Source organism: Aptenodytes patagonicus, chromosome 2 (genome assembly GCF_965638725.1).
Source record: "Aptenodytes patagonicus chromosome 2, bAptPat1.pri.cur, whole genome shotgun sequence".
Taxonomy (NCBI): Eukaryota; Metazoa; Chordata; class Aves; order Sphenisciformes; family Spheniscidae; genus Aptenodytes; species Aptenodytes patagonicus.
In genome coordinates this window covers 143020411-143037240 of record NC_134950.1, presented here as the reverse complement: position 1 = coordinate 143037240, position 16830 = coordinate 143020411, and the positions used below count along the sequence as shown (strand labels likewise).

The following is a 16830-nucleotide window of genomic DNA, read 5'->3' as shown; positions in this document are numbered from 1 at the left end:
GTTTGAGTTTATACGTAGGCTCAGCCCAGTACTTTTCTACCAAGTACGTAAGGCTGCTGTGGGGAGTGATGCATTACAAGCTATAATTTAGGGGCAGGTGGGAACTGCCTGAAATACGTGTATCTTCAGAAGTTATTTCTAAAATGCTGTTATTACCTGAACTCTCTCTAGTTTCAGCACTAAATATCCTTTCCTTCCCTCTGCACTGGAGTAGAAAGGTGGTGGGAGGGAAGCAAAGTTATTTTTTATTTCCGTGGCTGTGGAGCTGTTATTGCTGCCAGTGGCTCCAAGAGCCCACGCTGGCTGAGGGATACAGCTGGGCGGCCGAGGGCTGTGCTAGCTCTGGGCCAAGCAGGGATTTCCCAAACACTAAGGCATCCTCAGAAAGATGGTTTTGGACTACAGGCACACTGACAAAGCCGATACACAAATACAAAAGGCCTACCTGCCTATTATAAACTTTTAAAAGTGAGAGGCGTGTATTAACACGGCGCTCAGATGTCACAGCGATGTCCACTCGATGCATCCCAATGCCTGGATCAAAGGATCAAAGCGATCACGCTAGTGTATGTATTACAGTTTCTAAATACATTACTTAAAATGCTACTGCAAAAGCTAAATCAATGGGATCTTTGTTCTCATAAACTTTATAGTTATTCTTTACATAATGGCTTGTACGTAAGACTCTTGTACAGCTATTCAAGTTCTTGAATGTTTTTACGAAACTAACCAATTAAAATTCTTCACTTGCATATAATAAAGTGAGATATTTTTAGTGTTATTTAGCATAGCTAACTTGTATATATGGAAAACAGCAATAAAATACCGACATTTAAATTTAATAAACTGTTCAATGGGAATTTGTAAATGAGAACTCTTCTTTGGAAAGTTTGCCACTTGAAAGAAGAAAGGCTGTTTTACTTGGGAACTTAAACCTCCACTGGATGGAATGTTCCAGCTTTTTGGACTATTGGATGGACAAGCTGAGCTTCTAAATCTTTTCTACCCTCACGTGTCTGATCACTGTCACCGCTAAAATTAAGCAGCAAGAAGCTTAATTTATAGGTATGTAGGAATAATAAGCAGATACAAGAAATGATGTTTACGCAGCAGTTACGGGCTATTTATCACAGGGCTATTGAGGAAGCAGGGAAATGCCTGGGAGCTGGCAACACGCTAATAGGAAAACTGGACTTCCACTTGCATAAAACACAGGAATCGGACTTCTAATTTTTTTAAAAATCTCTTTGTGTTAACTCAAATGTTAATATATACTAGGGAGTAACATTTCTGAAAATGTCATCTTTTTTTCATCTACACAGACACATATTTCCTGAGTGGCAGAAGACAAAAATTGGCTCTCTGATAGTTGCTTGAAAAATACTCAGTTCCCACAGAAATTCATGATAATATTTAAACTTTTTGTCACCGTCCGAGGATCTTAGTATTATTTATACTTCAGACATGAGATTGGAAAAAGTTTTTTACTTTTTACATATTTGTCACGTTGAGTCAAATTAAGTAATGATTTCTCCATGCTTATAATCTAAAAATATATTCACTTTGTAAAATACAAACATTTAATTTAAATAATGCTCTCCTGAAATCAACTTCACACACCTCTGCCATCTTCTTATCCATGTTATCAGTTCGTTCTTTTTCAAGAGAAGATCTAATCAACAAATCCACTTTCTTTCTCCTTTCATCCACTCTCCCACTTTTTCCTCTCTCTCCCAATCCCTTTTCCTGGCAATTCTAAGCAGATTTTCATTTTACCCCTCCTCCTTTACCAGTAATCCTGTAATTTTTTATTTGTTTGGCTTTTTTTCCCTTGTTCTTTGTTTTTCTTAACTCTTCATGGCCATCCCAACATACATAGAAGGATGTCTGTCTCATCCATGTTTTTTAAAATCCTGCATTTGACCTCATTTTGCTTTTGCATTTCTGCTGAGTTTTCCTCCTGTCCATAACTTCTAAAATAAAATAATGCATTGCCTGAAACAATTACCTCGGTTGGCTTTCTGCCAACTTCACCTTTTCCCAAATCGTCTTTAGTTTCGGCTGTGTACACTCCACTCAGCTCTTCTGAGGTCACTATTAATGATGTGACCAAACCTCAGGACTCCTTCCGCCTCCACAGCCTGTGACATTATTGATCATACTGTGACTCTGAAATCTTGTCCTCTCTTGATTCTCCGTCTTTCCTTGTTTTCTTTTCCAAATCACTGCCAATTCCTTAACCTTTCTTTTAGCTGTGGGAGATCTCCATCCTAGCTTTCTCTTTCAACAGATACCTCACCAGCCTCTGTTTTTACCTCTTATTATTCTACTCGTGTGTTTTCTTAGGTGATTTCTTGTGATTGCATCAATGCAACTGTCATCTCTACAATGCAAGTTCTCCACTTTTCATTACACATACCTGGTTTCCCCTTGAGCCTAAAACATTGAAGTCAAGATGACCTTCCTGAATTCTTTCTATGATTTTATCAGCCTGCCTTTGTATCCTTTCCTGGCATTCGCCTTTACTGCCATTTTGAATAGAAGTTAGGGGCATCCATTGGGCACTCACCTATATCTTATCTTGTATTGTACTGTGCAGTTCGTTGTTCCAAGCTGACGATGCCATTTTCAGTTGCCCATACATCTCTTTCTCTCAGAAGTTCTTTCATACACATCGTTCAGGCTTTCTTCTAGAAAACTATCCCCAAAATAGACTGTAAAAAAACCTATGCAGCCTTCCTTCAAAGTTATCTCAAATCCCACTACTTTCATGATGCATTCAGGAAACTGAGAATTGGTATCAGTCTGTGGCATTTTCAGTGGGGAGTGCTCTTTTTAATTTATTTGTAGATTTGTAAATATGTTGTGTGCTACATTTTGCAGTATAGGTATCTAGTCTATACTAAATACATACTCTAACTTCACTCTTGCTCCCTTATTCTTGTTTTTTACTTCAATTTCTCTTATAAATATTACAAGCTCCTTTGCTTTAAGAACTGCCTTTTTGGGTGTGCACAGTAACCAGTACAATACCCCATGACACAACAAATAATACTAATTTTTTTTTTTTTTAGCTCTACTCACGTGACACTGGTGAGATTTCCAAAAACACTTGTTCTCCCCAGACACCTGCAGCAGCATATACACAACAATAAGACTCAGCGCTAAATAATGTGATGGCAAAAAAGTAATTCAGTTCAAAGATATCAGTCGGATTGAGGCATTGATATTGTGGCATGTCAGCCCATTTCATCGTGTTAAAATAATGTAAAAATATAGTTTGAAAACCAAACCTATGCAGTATTGCACACCAGTCCAATCAAAATCTTTTCACAATCAGGATTTCACCCCTATTTTTAGGATAGTGAGGCAGATAGAGATTCCCACTGCTGCCAGTCAGAGCTCTAGATATCAGGAGAGGAAAAGGGGATGGAGAAGTACTTATATTCCATGTACATACAACGCCAGGCATAATAGGATCACGATTAACCACTAGGTCACTCAGGTGCTAAGACAGTAAATGGGAAAAACAGTTGAATTAAAGTTGGTTAAGGAATATTTTGAATTTAACTTCTTAAAGGTGTGAGAATCCCAGGCCATTTCAGATCAGCATATTCTAATTTTATATAAGATAAAAAACCCCCAAAAATATAAAAGTCAAGCCCACTGGATTGCATAACTTATAAATCACTTCAAGAGAGTTGAGCGTGAAAGGTGATATGAAAGTGCAAGTTGTTAACCACCGTCGCAGCTGACTGAGCGTTTTGTTTATTCTCTAACCAGATTCTGCTTCAGGAGTCTGTACCACAACTAATTAACCATAATGCTTTATAATTGTATAAACGGAATATATAATAGATCTGTATGATATTTAATTAATTCTGCCCTTAAGGAAAGCTTTTGTAAGTCAAACCATGTGCTGTTTGAGAACTGTCTCTTTATGTTCTTGCTTATAAGGCAGGCATATTTCCCTGCCAGCAGAGCTCAGGGAACATTCTAGAAAATAATGTTCGTTAAGGCCGGCCAGATGTTTTCTTGCAGGACTGACTACTGGGAGCCCCATCTCCAAAGCTGAGGTGGTTGCAGCTGCCTCTGCTCCTTCCTTTATGCAGCCCGCAGTGAGGAAAGGGGCTTCTGTACAGAAATTTGTCTGGTTTGAAAAAAATCTAGCTCACTTGCTGTTGTCATGCAGTAGTTATTTGTTTAATCTTGGGTTTTGTGGGCCTCACTCTTCTGTATTTTTGTGTGTATTAAATTTTAGGCTCAACTCCATTATTACTACTGGACCTGCAAGACCAGAAAAAAACCCCAAACAAACATGAATATTTTGTTTCTGGATTATGACCCATAAATAAGCACAGCCCGATGTGGTTAGAGCATCACCATTCTCCCGTCTGGTGTTTGATGTGCTTGTCCTTCCCGTGAAAAGAAAAAAAAGGAGATGCAGGAGTTCAGGAGACCTGGGGGATCAGACACCTGATTTCATTAGATGGGGCTTGCTTCCTTGAAGTGACAGAACAGGCAACATCCATCTTTAAGACCCATTCAAGCAAAGGTGTGGAAGAGCCACGTCACCATCATGTGGGGACCGGAGCTTTGTGTGTCTCGGGCTGTGGCTGGTAGAGAAGTCTTGAAACACCAGGCTTAGCAGAGCTGATTCAGTCCAGTGGAAGACTCCACTAGACTGTTTTCAGAGAAAACCTGCCATTGTAAGATGCTAATCAGAGCCAGCAGCCATCCAGGCACCCCAAGATGGGAAACTCCCATCTACCTAGTACTCTGCTGATGATCTAGATGGAGATCCATTTCCAAGGACCACTGTGCCTTGGGGTGTTGGTTCACACTTTGGACACCTTCAATGTACATGATAAAAGAAGTTAGTATGAAGATAAGTTGTTTGCTGAAAGAAAGGAAGAAAAAAGAAAGAGTGAGGAAAGAGCAGAAGCCTCCTTGAGCTAGCCACCGCTGGGCTGAACGGGAGGCACAGGTTCACATTACACTCCTCTGGAATGATAATCACGCCCTTCCTCAAGCCTGACACACCACTGGGAGGATTATCTTTGCATGGCAGCCTAGATCCTTCTCACTGATAAAGCTGCTGTATCTGAGAAGTATTTGGCAGAACTGTCGCTGTATACACAAACAGAGGAGCTGACTCTCCTAACCTCAGAGGCTTGGTATGGGGAGTAGTCTCTGTCAGCTCTTGTGCCCTCCAGATCAACTCTACAGATCACCTATGTAGCCTGTAGAACAAAACACACAATCTCCTTGGGGAGCTTTGAGGTGGTTTTATTAATTGGCTTCCAAACCTTCTGAGGTAACATTTTTAAGGTAACAAGCTTTTTCTTTTCCATTGCTTTCCCACCCACATCTACTTCTGAATTCAGAGCTGTCTTCTGTCCCCCTGTGAGCTAAGAAGTCACAAAAAATTTCTTTTTTCCCTCTTCTCCTTTCCAAAATTAAGCAATACAGCTGCTTCTACCCTTGCATGATCAACTGCACTTCTTACTCCTTTCCTCTATACTTCTTATGATGAGTTATCTCACATATTCTTTTTCCAAATACACTTCCTGTTTAACATTCCCTCTCACATAACAGAGATACACTGTCTGCTGGAAGAGCCAAACCTGTAACTCAGTACTATAGGAGAAGGTCTTCCCCTTGAAACATTTCATCCTGGCCTTATCATAACTGAACAATTGCATCAAAGAGTTCAATTTCTGCATGATGACACTGATTTCAGCTGTTTATTTGAATGTAGTAGTTATATCTCCACCAGCAGTGGTTCCATAACATCTCAAGCATCAGGGAAATTACGTGTGCCCACGTCTACCTGGCTGGTTAGTACAAGTTTGCACATGACAAACTTGGGAAGAATTTCTTCAAGTAATGTGTGGGCTTTTTGAAGAATCTGAAGACGTACTTCACTGGAACTGTCCTGACCTCTCAAAGAAAGAACCTCTTTCTGGGCAAATAACACATATAGATAGATTTGCCAAATAACGCTTTTCTTTCCAAGGACCCATAAATCTCAGATTACTCTTGAGAGTAATAAATGTTGCAATAATGCTGTTCTTGATTACAAGCAAGACTGTAACAGCTCTGACTGGTAGTGATTCCATAATTATGTTTGATTACAGACGTGCTCCTACTGTACCGATGCAAAGGGGTTATTTGTTGCCTTCTATCAGTCTCCTGGATTCCACTGGAGACCAAGAGCACGCTGTGCCAACATACACAGCTTACTCAGCTGCCTTCCTCAGAGCTTTGTCACTAAAACGTAGCATTTAATAGCAGGACCTGTGACAGTCGGGCAGGCAAAACCTTTTATGGAACTGTAATTAAAACACTATGTAACTACACCAGTGATGGCCACTTTCTAAGCAGATCCTGAATTTCAACAACTCTTGAAGGCTCAATCTTGCAAATAAAGTTTTACTTCACAGTGCAGGGGCTAAAGTTACTCATGCCTTTACTATATTACCATTACAGCAAGAACCAAAATGACGACGAGAAATAAAGAAAAACTATATCCATAACATTGTCCATGCTTTCTACTACTACAGAACTTAAAAAAGGAAAAGCTCCATCAAGTCAAGTAGCCCTTCCTCTGTCAGTGAACAACAACAAAAAAAATCATGCCTTACAATTTATTCTCCAGCGTTTTGTTTATTTGGTATTAAATGACTCATGGAATAAGGTTTCCACCTCTCCCCATGGGAGATTATCCCAGCTGCTGAGACCTACTAGCAGTTCCCTTTCCTTTGTCTCTCTTTTAATGATGTCTAAGTTTTGCTTTCTATTTTAGTTTGGGATGTAAAAGCTACAAAGGAAATTCACATCCCCAAACCTGCTTTTAAGTGCAATTAAAGCCATGACGTGAACCCACAAACCCAAGGAAACACGCAGTTAAAACAGAAACGCATCATATATTTCACTTAAATACCGTACCACCTGAACGGTACACTTTCAAGCTAACTGCACACCTCCTTGCTTTTACAGGTTTGTTCCTTAATGTTATGTAAATGCACTTTTATTGTATGCAAATTAGCATTAGGCTAACTGTTAAAGCCTGTTTTATAGCTGTCACACCAACAAACCACATTTATCAGTAAATATTTGTTCTACAGGCAAGTATATTACCTGCCTGGAAATAATAATAATTTCCAGCATTTCGTCTCAGTGCTGTGACTCTGCTCTGGCCCCATAACCTGCTGTATGCACAGAAGCTCTCAAAATGGAACATCCTTATTAAGAGTACGTCGCTTATGGAGTAGCAAACCCTAAAATTCTTTAAACAGTGTGGCTCTCTAATACATTTTATTCTTATTCTTCTTACCAGGCTGCAAAATCTATTTAACAAGAGAATATTCTCCTGCTTTGAAGATGTAGAGACAGCGTGTTTACTTCCCAGTAGTGGTTGTGGAGTCCACTGTGTCACTCAACAGCATCCCATTTGGCTGGTAAAGGAATAGTGGTGACAAGCTCCAAATAAAGTTCGGTGCTGTTTGTTGTGCCTAGGAAGAAAGATGGTGGTGAACAAGGCTTTATTTGTGAGAAAAAGTAAAGTAGGATGGATAGACACGTGGAAGAAATCCAGAGAAGAACTCTCTGAAACGGAGGTTGGAGTTCAAACCCTCAGATTTGCCTTTTAAATCAGTATTGTCGAAATGTACCCTTGTTAACACCAGCACAAACCCGCCAGCTAGGCACTGGCAGGGGCATTCACGGTTAATGCAGTTCAAAAAGAACAACAAAAAAACCAGATATAGACCAAATCAAGAAATCTTAATGGAAAGATGTCAGGGACTCTACTATCAGACACTTACAACTGTTTTAATGGATCATAATGGCTTTAAATCTACCTCGTTAAGGGGACGCTGCTCATTTAAAAAGTAAAATGCCATATAAATCAAAGTACTATACAGCACATTTGTGCTTTCCTAATATCCTTAGCAAGGTAACTGCTCACATGAAATGGTGCCTTTCCTTTCATTTATTATATTTGGTATGACTAGTAATAAATGTAACAATATAAATATATTCCAACTGCTACTGGTATTTGCTTACTGTTTCCGTTCAAGGTACTGTTGCTGTACATACTTAACATAGAGTACCTAAGATACCCTGAAACCATAATACGTTTCCTCACAAATGGTTTTATGATGTAGCATGAGGGTGTTTTATAAATACAAAGAATTATTTTTATGATGTCCTTGCAAAATGAAGTGTTGCATTTTTTAGCTATTATTATTGATATTTTACAGATAAGACACTGGCAAGAGAAATTAAGGTAAAAATGCTGGAAGAGTCCATTACTTTTTGACACCTCAGGTTATCACAATACTTAGCATTTCACACTGTTTCATTAATTTCATGCACCGTATCAATCAGCTTCACTTTGGTGTTCAGCAACCCCACAAATTTGGCTTCAAGTGTCCTCATACCGATCACCTAGAAATGGAATAAAGGGAAAACAAACCTGCAAAAGCCCTCAGCTGCTCCTGTGAAAGGACTTGGGCTTAGTCCCAGCTGTGCCAATTGGATTTTTTTTCCCAGATGATGAACTGGGGAATGGAGATGGAGATGGTGATCAAGTCAAGTGACTGAAGTCGAAACAGTAACGTAGGGCAGGGTTGGAGGCTGGAGAAACTCAGCTTCTCACAGGGTACGGTCTGACACGGTTGACTTGTTAGCTAAAGGAAAGTGTTGAATGGAATTACCTGTGCCAATGGATAGAAAAAAAACCCTTCAGACTGAATGAGGAGCCTGGAAAGAAGAAGGATTGGTGATTTTAGCTGAGAGTTGAATGTTTGCCTTTACGTTAAACCAAATGCCTAAGGAATACATAATTCAAAAGTCCCAAGTGGTTGGCCTATTTTCCTGAAGAAGAGAAGAGGATGTAGCAGCAGGTCTGATTCCAGATGAGATAAGATTTTGTTATAACAAAAGTAATGGTTAATGGGCAGGTTCTGGTTTAAGTGAGTTATTCAGTATCACAAAAAAGCTTCTGGCAGACAGGAAAAAAAGACAATTATCCAAAATGCTATTCAATTTTCTTAAGGGAAAATCTTACGGTTCTTATTCTGTAGTTTCCTGGCTTGTTCATTATGCAGCCCTTACTCAAAGCGACAATCCTGTGCACTGAATGAAATATAGTAACAAGTAGCATTTGACTAAAAAGACAGCACTATAATACCTTTCTGCTGAAATTTGATGCTAAACTTCATTCTGAAATTTTCCAGTTTGTGAGTAGTCACAAATCCTAATTTGACCTAGTATAAATACTGTTCGACTCCATAGGTCTAACATTCCTTTACTTAATGCCTTTTTCCCAACTCCAGGAAAACAAAGACATGAGAAAAGGAAATCTAACACTTGACCACATGTTTGGCCCTAAACTGGATGATCAGCAACGTGAAGGTAAGTCCTCAGTAGTGGGTTTCCTTTTGTTGTTGGAAGGTAGCTTGAGCGTGTAGAGACTTGAAAGTCATCATGAGTTGGAAGTGCTGCAAGTGGCACTGAATGGGGAGACAGTTTTGCTTGCCTCTACCTGCCCCATTTTGCTCCTGCTCTCCTTTATTCTCTGTGCCTGAACCATGGCCCTCCTACCCCATTCCCAAATACTTACTTTCTTTTTTAGATTTTTTTTTAATGTCTTGTCCCTTTTCTCACTCCTTTGCATTTCACCCAGACTTCTCAACTCCAACCTCCTCCTTGGTGAGTGTCAACAAAACCAGCAGTGGGGATAATGACTTTGCATCAGCAGCCCTGGAGAATTCAAGGGCACAATTGCAAGGTAAGTCCCAAGAAGCCTGTGGACAGAGAGTGCTCAGCTGATCTGAGGCGATCATATCTGTGCCATCGGACATTTTGGAGCTGTGAGAAGATGGAGCGTGCTTGACAAAGGCAGTGTCCAGCTGTCAAAAAACCTTGTAGTAAAAAATTCCATGTATTTTTTTTTTTCCCATGGCTGACTTGTTCTAGCTAGAACTTTTTTTAAAGGCAAAACAGGCCAAAAACTAAACCAATACCCCCACAGCTTGAGATAGGCATTTTCTAGGAAAATTTGCAACTCCTGCTTCAGCAGAGCTACTCAGCGGCAGAAAGCAGCATTTCACACAGAGGCCCTAATTACAGGTGGCACTTCCGTCCCTGCCTAGGGGTGCTGCAAGTGCACAGTGGCAAGCTTATTTTACACCCAGTTTTATCATTTGAGAGCTGCACCTTGGGTTGTTTGGGGTTGTTCTAGTCTTGGGCCGCAGCTAATGCTTTCCGGTCGTCTCTTCCAGAATATTGCTGGGATGTAAGTACTTCATCTTGTCACTTCTCTCTTCCCAAATGTAATATTCCGAGTTGTATATTCATTACAAACAAGTGAAATACAGGGAATGGATCCAAAGATACACAAAGGTAAATGCACCCTTTCTCATCACCATTTTGTGTTAGGTGCTGTGTGAAAACCTCGGAGACAGTCAGAAAGGACTGGTTTCTAAGTGGAATGGGCAAAGGGCAGCAAAGAAAACATAGCCAGAAGGAGATAAGAGAGAAATAAAAAGTGAAACAAGCAGGTAGATACACTGGGAGCAGAGTATTGATGGTCTTACACTCAGGTAAGTGCCTAGAAACAAAAGATATGTCCAGATTTGAAGAGTTTTTCCTCTCTAAAATCTTCAAGTAGGAACAAACTAAGGATTAGGATTGCACCATGTCTAGTGACTGCCTAAACCTTCTCGGTTTCCATGGCTCATGGCACTCAAGTAAACCTGTTTCTGCCCCTGAGAGATGAACCCATTAGTAATTGATAATAGTAGGAGAGATGTGTGTAGCTTTGCTCCACACTTGCCTGTCATTGCCCCACTCCTTGAGTTCAGTCCCTTGCTCCCACGCTCTTGCTGTGATGTGTAATTGCCACTGCTTTCAGGGTGCCTCTCCCAGAAGCTGTGCTAAGGACGCCCGTGTCTCAAAAAGGATTTAAGTTTCAGAAATACCCATTACCTCCAGCGTAAACTGCCTTAAGCACATGCCATCTGACAAGGTAGTTTCTTAAAATGGAAATGAGAAGCAAGAAACGCTTCTTACGTGGCTTTTGAAAAGTTGTCTCAAGGTATTTAAGGCAATGGGTTTTTGAAAGATAGGCTTCACTTCTGCTGTTACAGCTTCTGCTGAATATTACAGGGCAATGGTATTCCCTGAGGGAAGTACTCTGAAACCTAGACCAAAAACAGAATGAAAAATTCAGCAGTTGGCATACCACTTTAAAATAAGGAAGAATACTTTCTTCATCTCTTCTGAAACCACCGTTTCCTGGGCACATGGCGCCGTGTTGTTATGTATGCTAATTCTAGTTAAGAAAGGGATGAAGATGGAAATAACTTCTGGGGAGCGAAGTCTCCCCTGTACAGCTGTTTATGTGTCTGGTAACAGCTTGACTGGAAGCGGCCCCAGCGGATCTTTTCTTCGTTGCTTGCTTTGAAGGCTATGCAGGCGATGTGTCGGTTCAGTTCGGACTGTAAGGTCACGGCACGGTCCTCAGTTTGTTTGGAAAGGAAGACTTGCTACCGATATTGTACACTGCCGTGTCCTATGGGCTGGGGGGTTGTTTTTGTTTTGGCGCTTGTGGGATTTTCCGTGTGTCACATGTTTACCTTGTCTTTATGCATCTATTCTTCCTATTCAAATATCTCACTTGTTTTGATGGGGAAGAATGTGATGGAAGTATTTGCAGGGATTGTAGAATAGTGTCTAAACAGATGAATTCAAGAGTTATACTAGTTCATCTTCATTTTAATCTGATGTAACCCTGAGCACTGGCAATAGCTGCAATGTATCAGCTATTGTTCTAGTCAAAGATGCACCTTTTCTCTCAGCTGACACCAAAGGATTTTGGTCTGTAAGACATTACTGTATCAGCAATGTTATCTGACAAAGTTACAGATATAGGAAAATGTGCTTACTATTTAAAACACTACTGATATTAGTGTGGGCAGTCTACTTCTACAGGTGAATGCTTTCCAGCCATTTTGATCCCAGTGCAGTGAAGCAGAAAAAATAAACTAGATAGACTTCATAAGCTGTGATTAAGCACAGTGCAAAATCCTTGGGGGAAAAGTCTCTACACCACAGTTATACAAACAAATTTGGCTCATGCTAGCAGAAAAAAAAATGACCGAACTAATGGAAAAAATACATGGTTGCTGATTTTTCTTAAAATTAATTTATACAAGTGGCTTTGTTGCCCGAGCACATGTTCATGTGGATGTGAGGTGTATTATTCCAACCCTTTCTGTAACATAACCGCGGTGACTGCATCACATGGTGCTAGTGCAAACAAAGTCTCGTTAACAGCCCATGAATAGATGCATTTTCCTGGAATACAGTTTCTCATTGGGACTATCGACTGGTTCCTGGGCTACCAGGGGATAAGGATAGGCATGGACAGTGTTGGAAGTATAGAGTAAGTGTAGAAACCTGCAGAGTGCTACAAGACAATTATAAGTGTTTATCGTATCATCAAAAACAGTACAAGGGATATAGTTAATTTGGTGACACTTTTGCTTGATTACTGATTGACTTGAAGGCAGTATCTTATATAGCAGAATATAGCTTGTTAAACATCAACCATTCTACTTTTGTCCATATTCTCTGTCCTTTTTGTTCTCTTAAAGCCTGCACTTTGAATCTGAGAGGCCATCACACTGAGCTGGCTTCCTCCACAAAGCAAGACTCACTGCATTTTTCTTTCACTTCCATTAGCATCCTGTTCACATCAGATCCAACATAAACACCGCTCTCTTGATGGACTCAGCTCAACTTATCTTTCTGATCTTATAGCCATTTATTTTCTTAGCTATTAAGCTACTCATCTTAATCTTTACTTTCCTTCTGTCCCAGTCTCATGTTATCAATTCATCTAGTGGGAGCTCTTTCTCCTAGAACAAAAGCACTTTTCTTAGTTATCACTGTAAAACTTAATTTCCTCTTGACATTCTCTGAAAAGTGCTTTTGGACATACATTAGGAAAAAATTCATATGAATTCCATATATATGAAATGATGAAACTACACTTAATTAGAAGAACATCTTGATCTTTTAGCAAAAGGAAAATTACCGTAAAGGCTTGACAGTCACATACGATGGATGTGAATAAACTTCGTTGCAGGTAGTTTTGGCTCCGCTTCTGAGCCTTCCCTGCATGGGAGCGGAGGAAGTGGGTTGGAAGCAGAGTCTTCTGGGATTAGGGGTAGTGCAAGGCTTGGGTCAGAGTACCTGCTCTGTTCAGTTAGTGTTAAGTCAGCATCTTTGCAAAGTCAACTTTAAACTCAAGAGTGCATCTCGGTACCTTACTGAACAGGCCCCCCGGGGGCTGCCGTCCTTCCTTTCTACCCATTGCCAATACAGCCCGCCACTCCCAATTTACACAGCCCCGCGGGCTCGGACATCCCACCGCAGCGTCTCCTGGAAGCCCCCCCGGCCGGGCACCCCCCGCGCCCGGCCTTGCCGGCAGGCGGCACGGAACCAGCGGAGGAGGCCATCTTTACCGGCCGCTTGCGCACCCCCGCGCTGGGCGGCCCGGGCGGAGGCAGCTTTGCGGGGACAAATCGCCCGCTGCCCTGAGGGAAAAGCTTGATGAGCACAGCGGCCCAGGCCGGCCAGGCCGCCTCCGACGGCTCCGAACGCCAACGACCGGGCCGCGGGACGGCTCCTCTCCCCCCGCACGGGCCCGCCGCCTCCGCAGGGCGGCCGCCGACCGACAACGCCCGGGCCACGCGCCCGCGGGGGCAGCCGTGCCCGCCTCCACCGCCCCGAAGCGCCCGCGCCACCCCCCGGCGGGCAGCACGCCGCGGGCCCCGGGCCGCCTCCCCGCCCCTCCCGCGGCTGCCACATCCCACTTCCCTCAGCCCGCCTCCCCCGCCGGCGGGCCCGCCCCGGCGCACCGCCCCCCTCTCATTGGTTGAGAACCGAGAGCGACGGCGCCGCTGGGCAATGAAACCCGAGCTGGCGCGGCGGCGACGTCCAATAGGCGCGCGAGCCTGCCGCCCCTGCCCGTCGCGGCCGGGTGTCGGGGCTGCGCGTTGCCATTCGGAGGCAGGGCGGCGCGGGGAGTGGGTGGTGCTGGCCGCGGCTCCCGGGCGCTGGCGGGGGCAGGAGCTGGAGCAGGAGCTGGAGCAGGCTGCGAGCGCCTTCCCCCCTCCCCGTTCTACCCCCTCCGGCTGCGTGCGCCCTCGTCGCGCCCCGCCGCCCTGAGCCGGCAGCGCTGTACGATGTGAGCGGCCGCGGGGCTCGGCAGCGCCCCCGGTGCCCACGACGCTCGGGCGGGCAGCGATGGCCAGAGCCTGGCGTGGGAGCAGCCGCCGTCGCCGATAGGAAGCGCCGGGGGCAGCTGGGCAGGCGGCGCGGAGACTCCCTCGGGCCGTGAAGTGCTTGTCCCGTCCTGCCCCGCCCCCTCCCTCCTTCCTCTCCCCCCCCCCTCCCCCCGGGCCGGTGCATGCGGGGCGCCGGGGGCCGAGCTCGGACCCCCTGCAGCTGCCGGAGCGAGTGACCCGCCGGGTCTTGCGCATCCCCGCCATGTCCTCCTCGTCCAGCTCCTCGCAGACCCCCCCGTCCCACCACCAGCCCCCGCCGCAGAGGATGAGGCGCGGCGCCGCTGGGTCCCCCACTGCCGGCAGCGGCACGGCCGGGGGCCCCGGTAACGGCGCCGGGGTAGGCGCGGCGGGGGCCAGCCGGCTGCTCCAGCCCATCCGAGCGACCGTCCCGTACCAGCTCCTGCGGGGCAACCAGCACAGCCCGACCCGGTCTCCCTCCGCCTCGGTGGGCAGCAATACCGGGCCGGGGGGCGGCGGCGGGGGTCGCGGCGGAGGCAGCCCGCCGCCGCCCAGCGCGACGCCGCCGTTGGCGGCGGGAGGCGGCGCGGCGGAGCCGGGCAGGGTGAAGGGCAGGCAGCGGCGCTCGCCGGAGAGCGGCGGCGGCAGCAGGAGGAGCAGCTCACCTGAGAGACGGAGCCCCAGCTCCCCGGTGTACAGAGGTAAAGCACCGGGACAAAGCCGGCGTCCTGCTTCCCTGCCCCCCCCCCCACTCCCACCCCCACCCTGGGGGTGCTGGCCCGGCCGGGGCCGCCCTGCCTCTAGGCGCACCCGCTTCCCCCCTCCCCAGCTCCCCGGTGTGGGGGGGTGCGTCCTGCCCTCCCCCGGGGCCAGCGGGGGTGGGAGTCCGGGGGACTGCCGGCCCGGCCCGGCGGGAGCAGCCCCGCTGGAGTCTCAGGGAGCGGGCGAGGTGGGAAGCGAGGGTGAGCCCTAAAACACACACACACCCCGCCCCGGGAGCGGGGCAGGTGCCGTGCCCGGGTTTGCCTTGCCAGGACAGCAGTTGAGCAGCGGGAAGCAGCTCGTCCCGCCGCCTCCCCCCGGGGAGGGGGGTGAGCCCTTAAATGTCATCCTCCTCCTCCTCCTCCTCGGGCGAGGTGGAGATCCAGCTTGGGAAAAACACCCCCGTCCTCCCCCCGCGCCGCCTGCCAGCGCCGGCCTCGGGAGGAAGTGCCTCCCCGGCGGAGCGGAGCGGGGACGAGCCCCGCCGCCCTCGGGGGCCGCCGGCGGCTCCCCCCGCCCCAGCCCGGCCCCTCTGCGGAGGGGAGCAGCCAGGGGCTCCGACGGCAGTGCTCCTGCTCCCGCCTGCCCGTGCGCACGGGCTCTGGAAGTGGATTTGTGCAGCAGAGGGACGAGTCTAAAATTAACCCGCATCCCTGTCTACAGGTGTAATTATTTAGTACGGGTTGTTAATGGGTTAGATTTATATCTGGGGTGTCACAACCCGGTTCTTAAGTGTGTGTGAAAACCAAGCCTCAAATGCCCTTCCTTTCTGCAAGCTCGGTTTCTTAAAGGCTTGCATTTTTGTAACATCTTAGCTTGAAATATGTAATGTTTTCAAGCGCAAACTCCAAAACAGAAAGGAAATTCCCATATTGAGATGCTTACAAACAAGTAACACAGTCTGCCTCCTTGTGATATTTAATATTGAATCGAGACTGTAAAAAAAAAACCAAACCAAAAACAAAAAAACCCAAAAACCCCACAACGTAGCCAAAATAGGCCTGTAAAGTTTAAAATGTAAAATTGATTCCCAGCAAGTCCAACTTAACCTGCGTCAGGTTGTCTGTTAAATTATTGAATGTGTTAAAGTGGCAGTGGCCATCTTACCTCCCTCCCTCCCCCCCCCCCCCCCCCCCCATCACTTTAGCAGTTGAATGAATTGGACTAAATGCACTTTCTATGTTATCCTGCTGTAGTTATCAGGTACCGCACATCATCTCTTTCTGGGAACGTTTTATGTGGTTCAATACCCCGTGCTTGTTCTGTCCCTCAAGTCTTACCGTGTTTAATTTCTGTGGCAAATTGTGGTCTGTGTTGGTTGCCAACGTGTTTTGTAGCAGTGGAATCTGTTACCTTCTTCCCCACTCCCCCCTTTCAGTTTTAATGTGTAGTAAAACCTTACAATCTGTAGTATTTGTAACTTCGGCAAATCTGTCATCAGAACGGTCCTAGGACCTGGGCAGCATTTTGCAAATGAGCAAAATGTCACTGCCAGTTACACATGGAGTTAATTTACCTTACACGTTATTTGTGCTTATGCAGATGACCAAATTTGTTGTATTACAATCTGAACAGAGATACTTCGTAACTTATTTCTCAAAAAGATCATCTATTTATGCAGAAGTTTTTGCATGCTTGAAAATGGAACTGGGCTTCAGTGGTTTTGCTTCATTCAAGCTCTATTTAAAATTTCAAAGATCATATTTTTCCCACTGTATGAAATACTAAATGTAGACTTCATTTT

The 16830-nt window shown here is 45.2% G+C and overlaps 1 protein-coding gene across 4 annotated transcripts in view; it reads left to right on the top strand.

Annotated features, from left to right (window-relative positions):
- Positions 1 to 14473: 14473 nt before the first annotated feature.
- The window catches only part of GLCCI1 (glucocorticoid induced 1), a 57150-nt gene continuing 54793 nt past the window's right edge, over positions 14474 to 16830 (top strand). The window contains exon 1 of one of the 4 annotated variants that reach the window (XM_076331440.1): positions 14474 to 15025. In XM_076331440.1, the coding sequence (XP_076187555.1) occupies positions 14569 to 15025 (457 nt within the window). In that variant the 5' untranslated portion in view covers positions 14474 to 14568. The remainder of the gene's footprint in view (positions 15026 to 16830) is intronic. The other 3 variants (XM_076331441.1, XM_076331438.1, XM_076331439.1) reach the window with 3 other exon arrangements.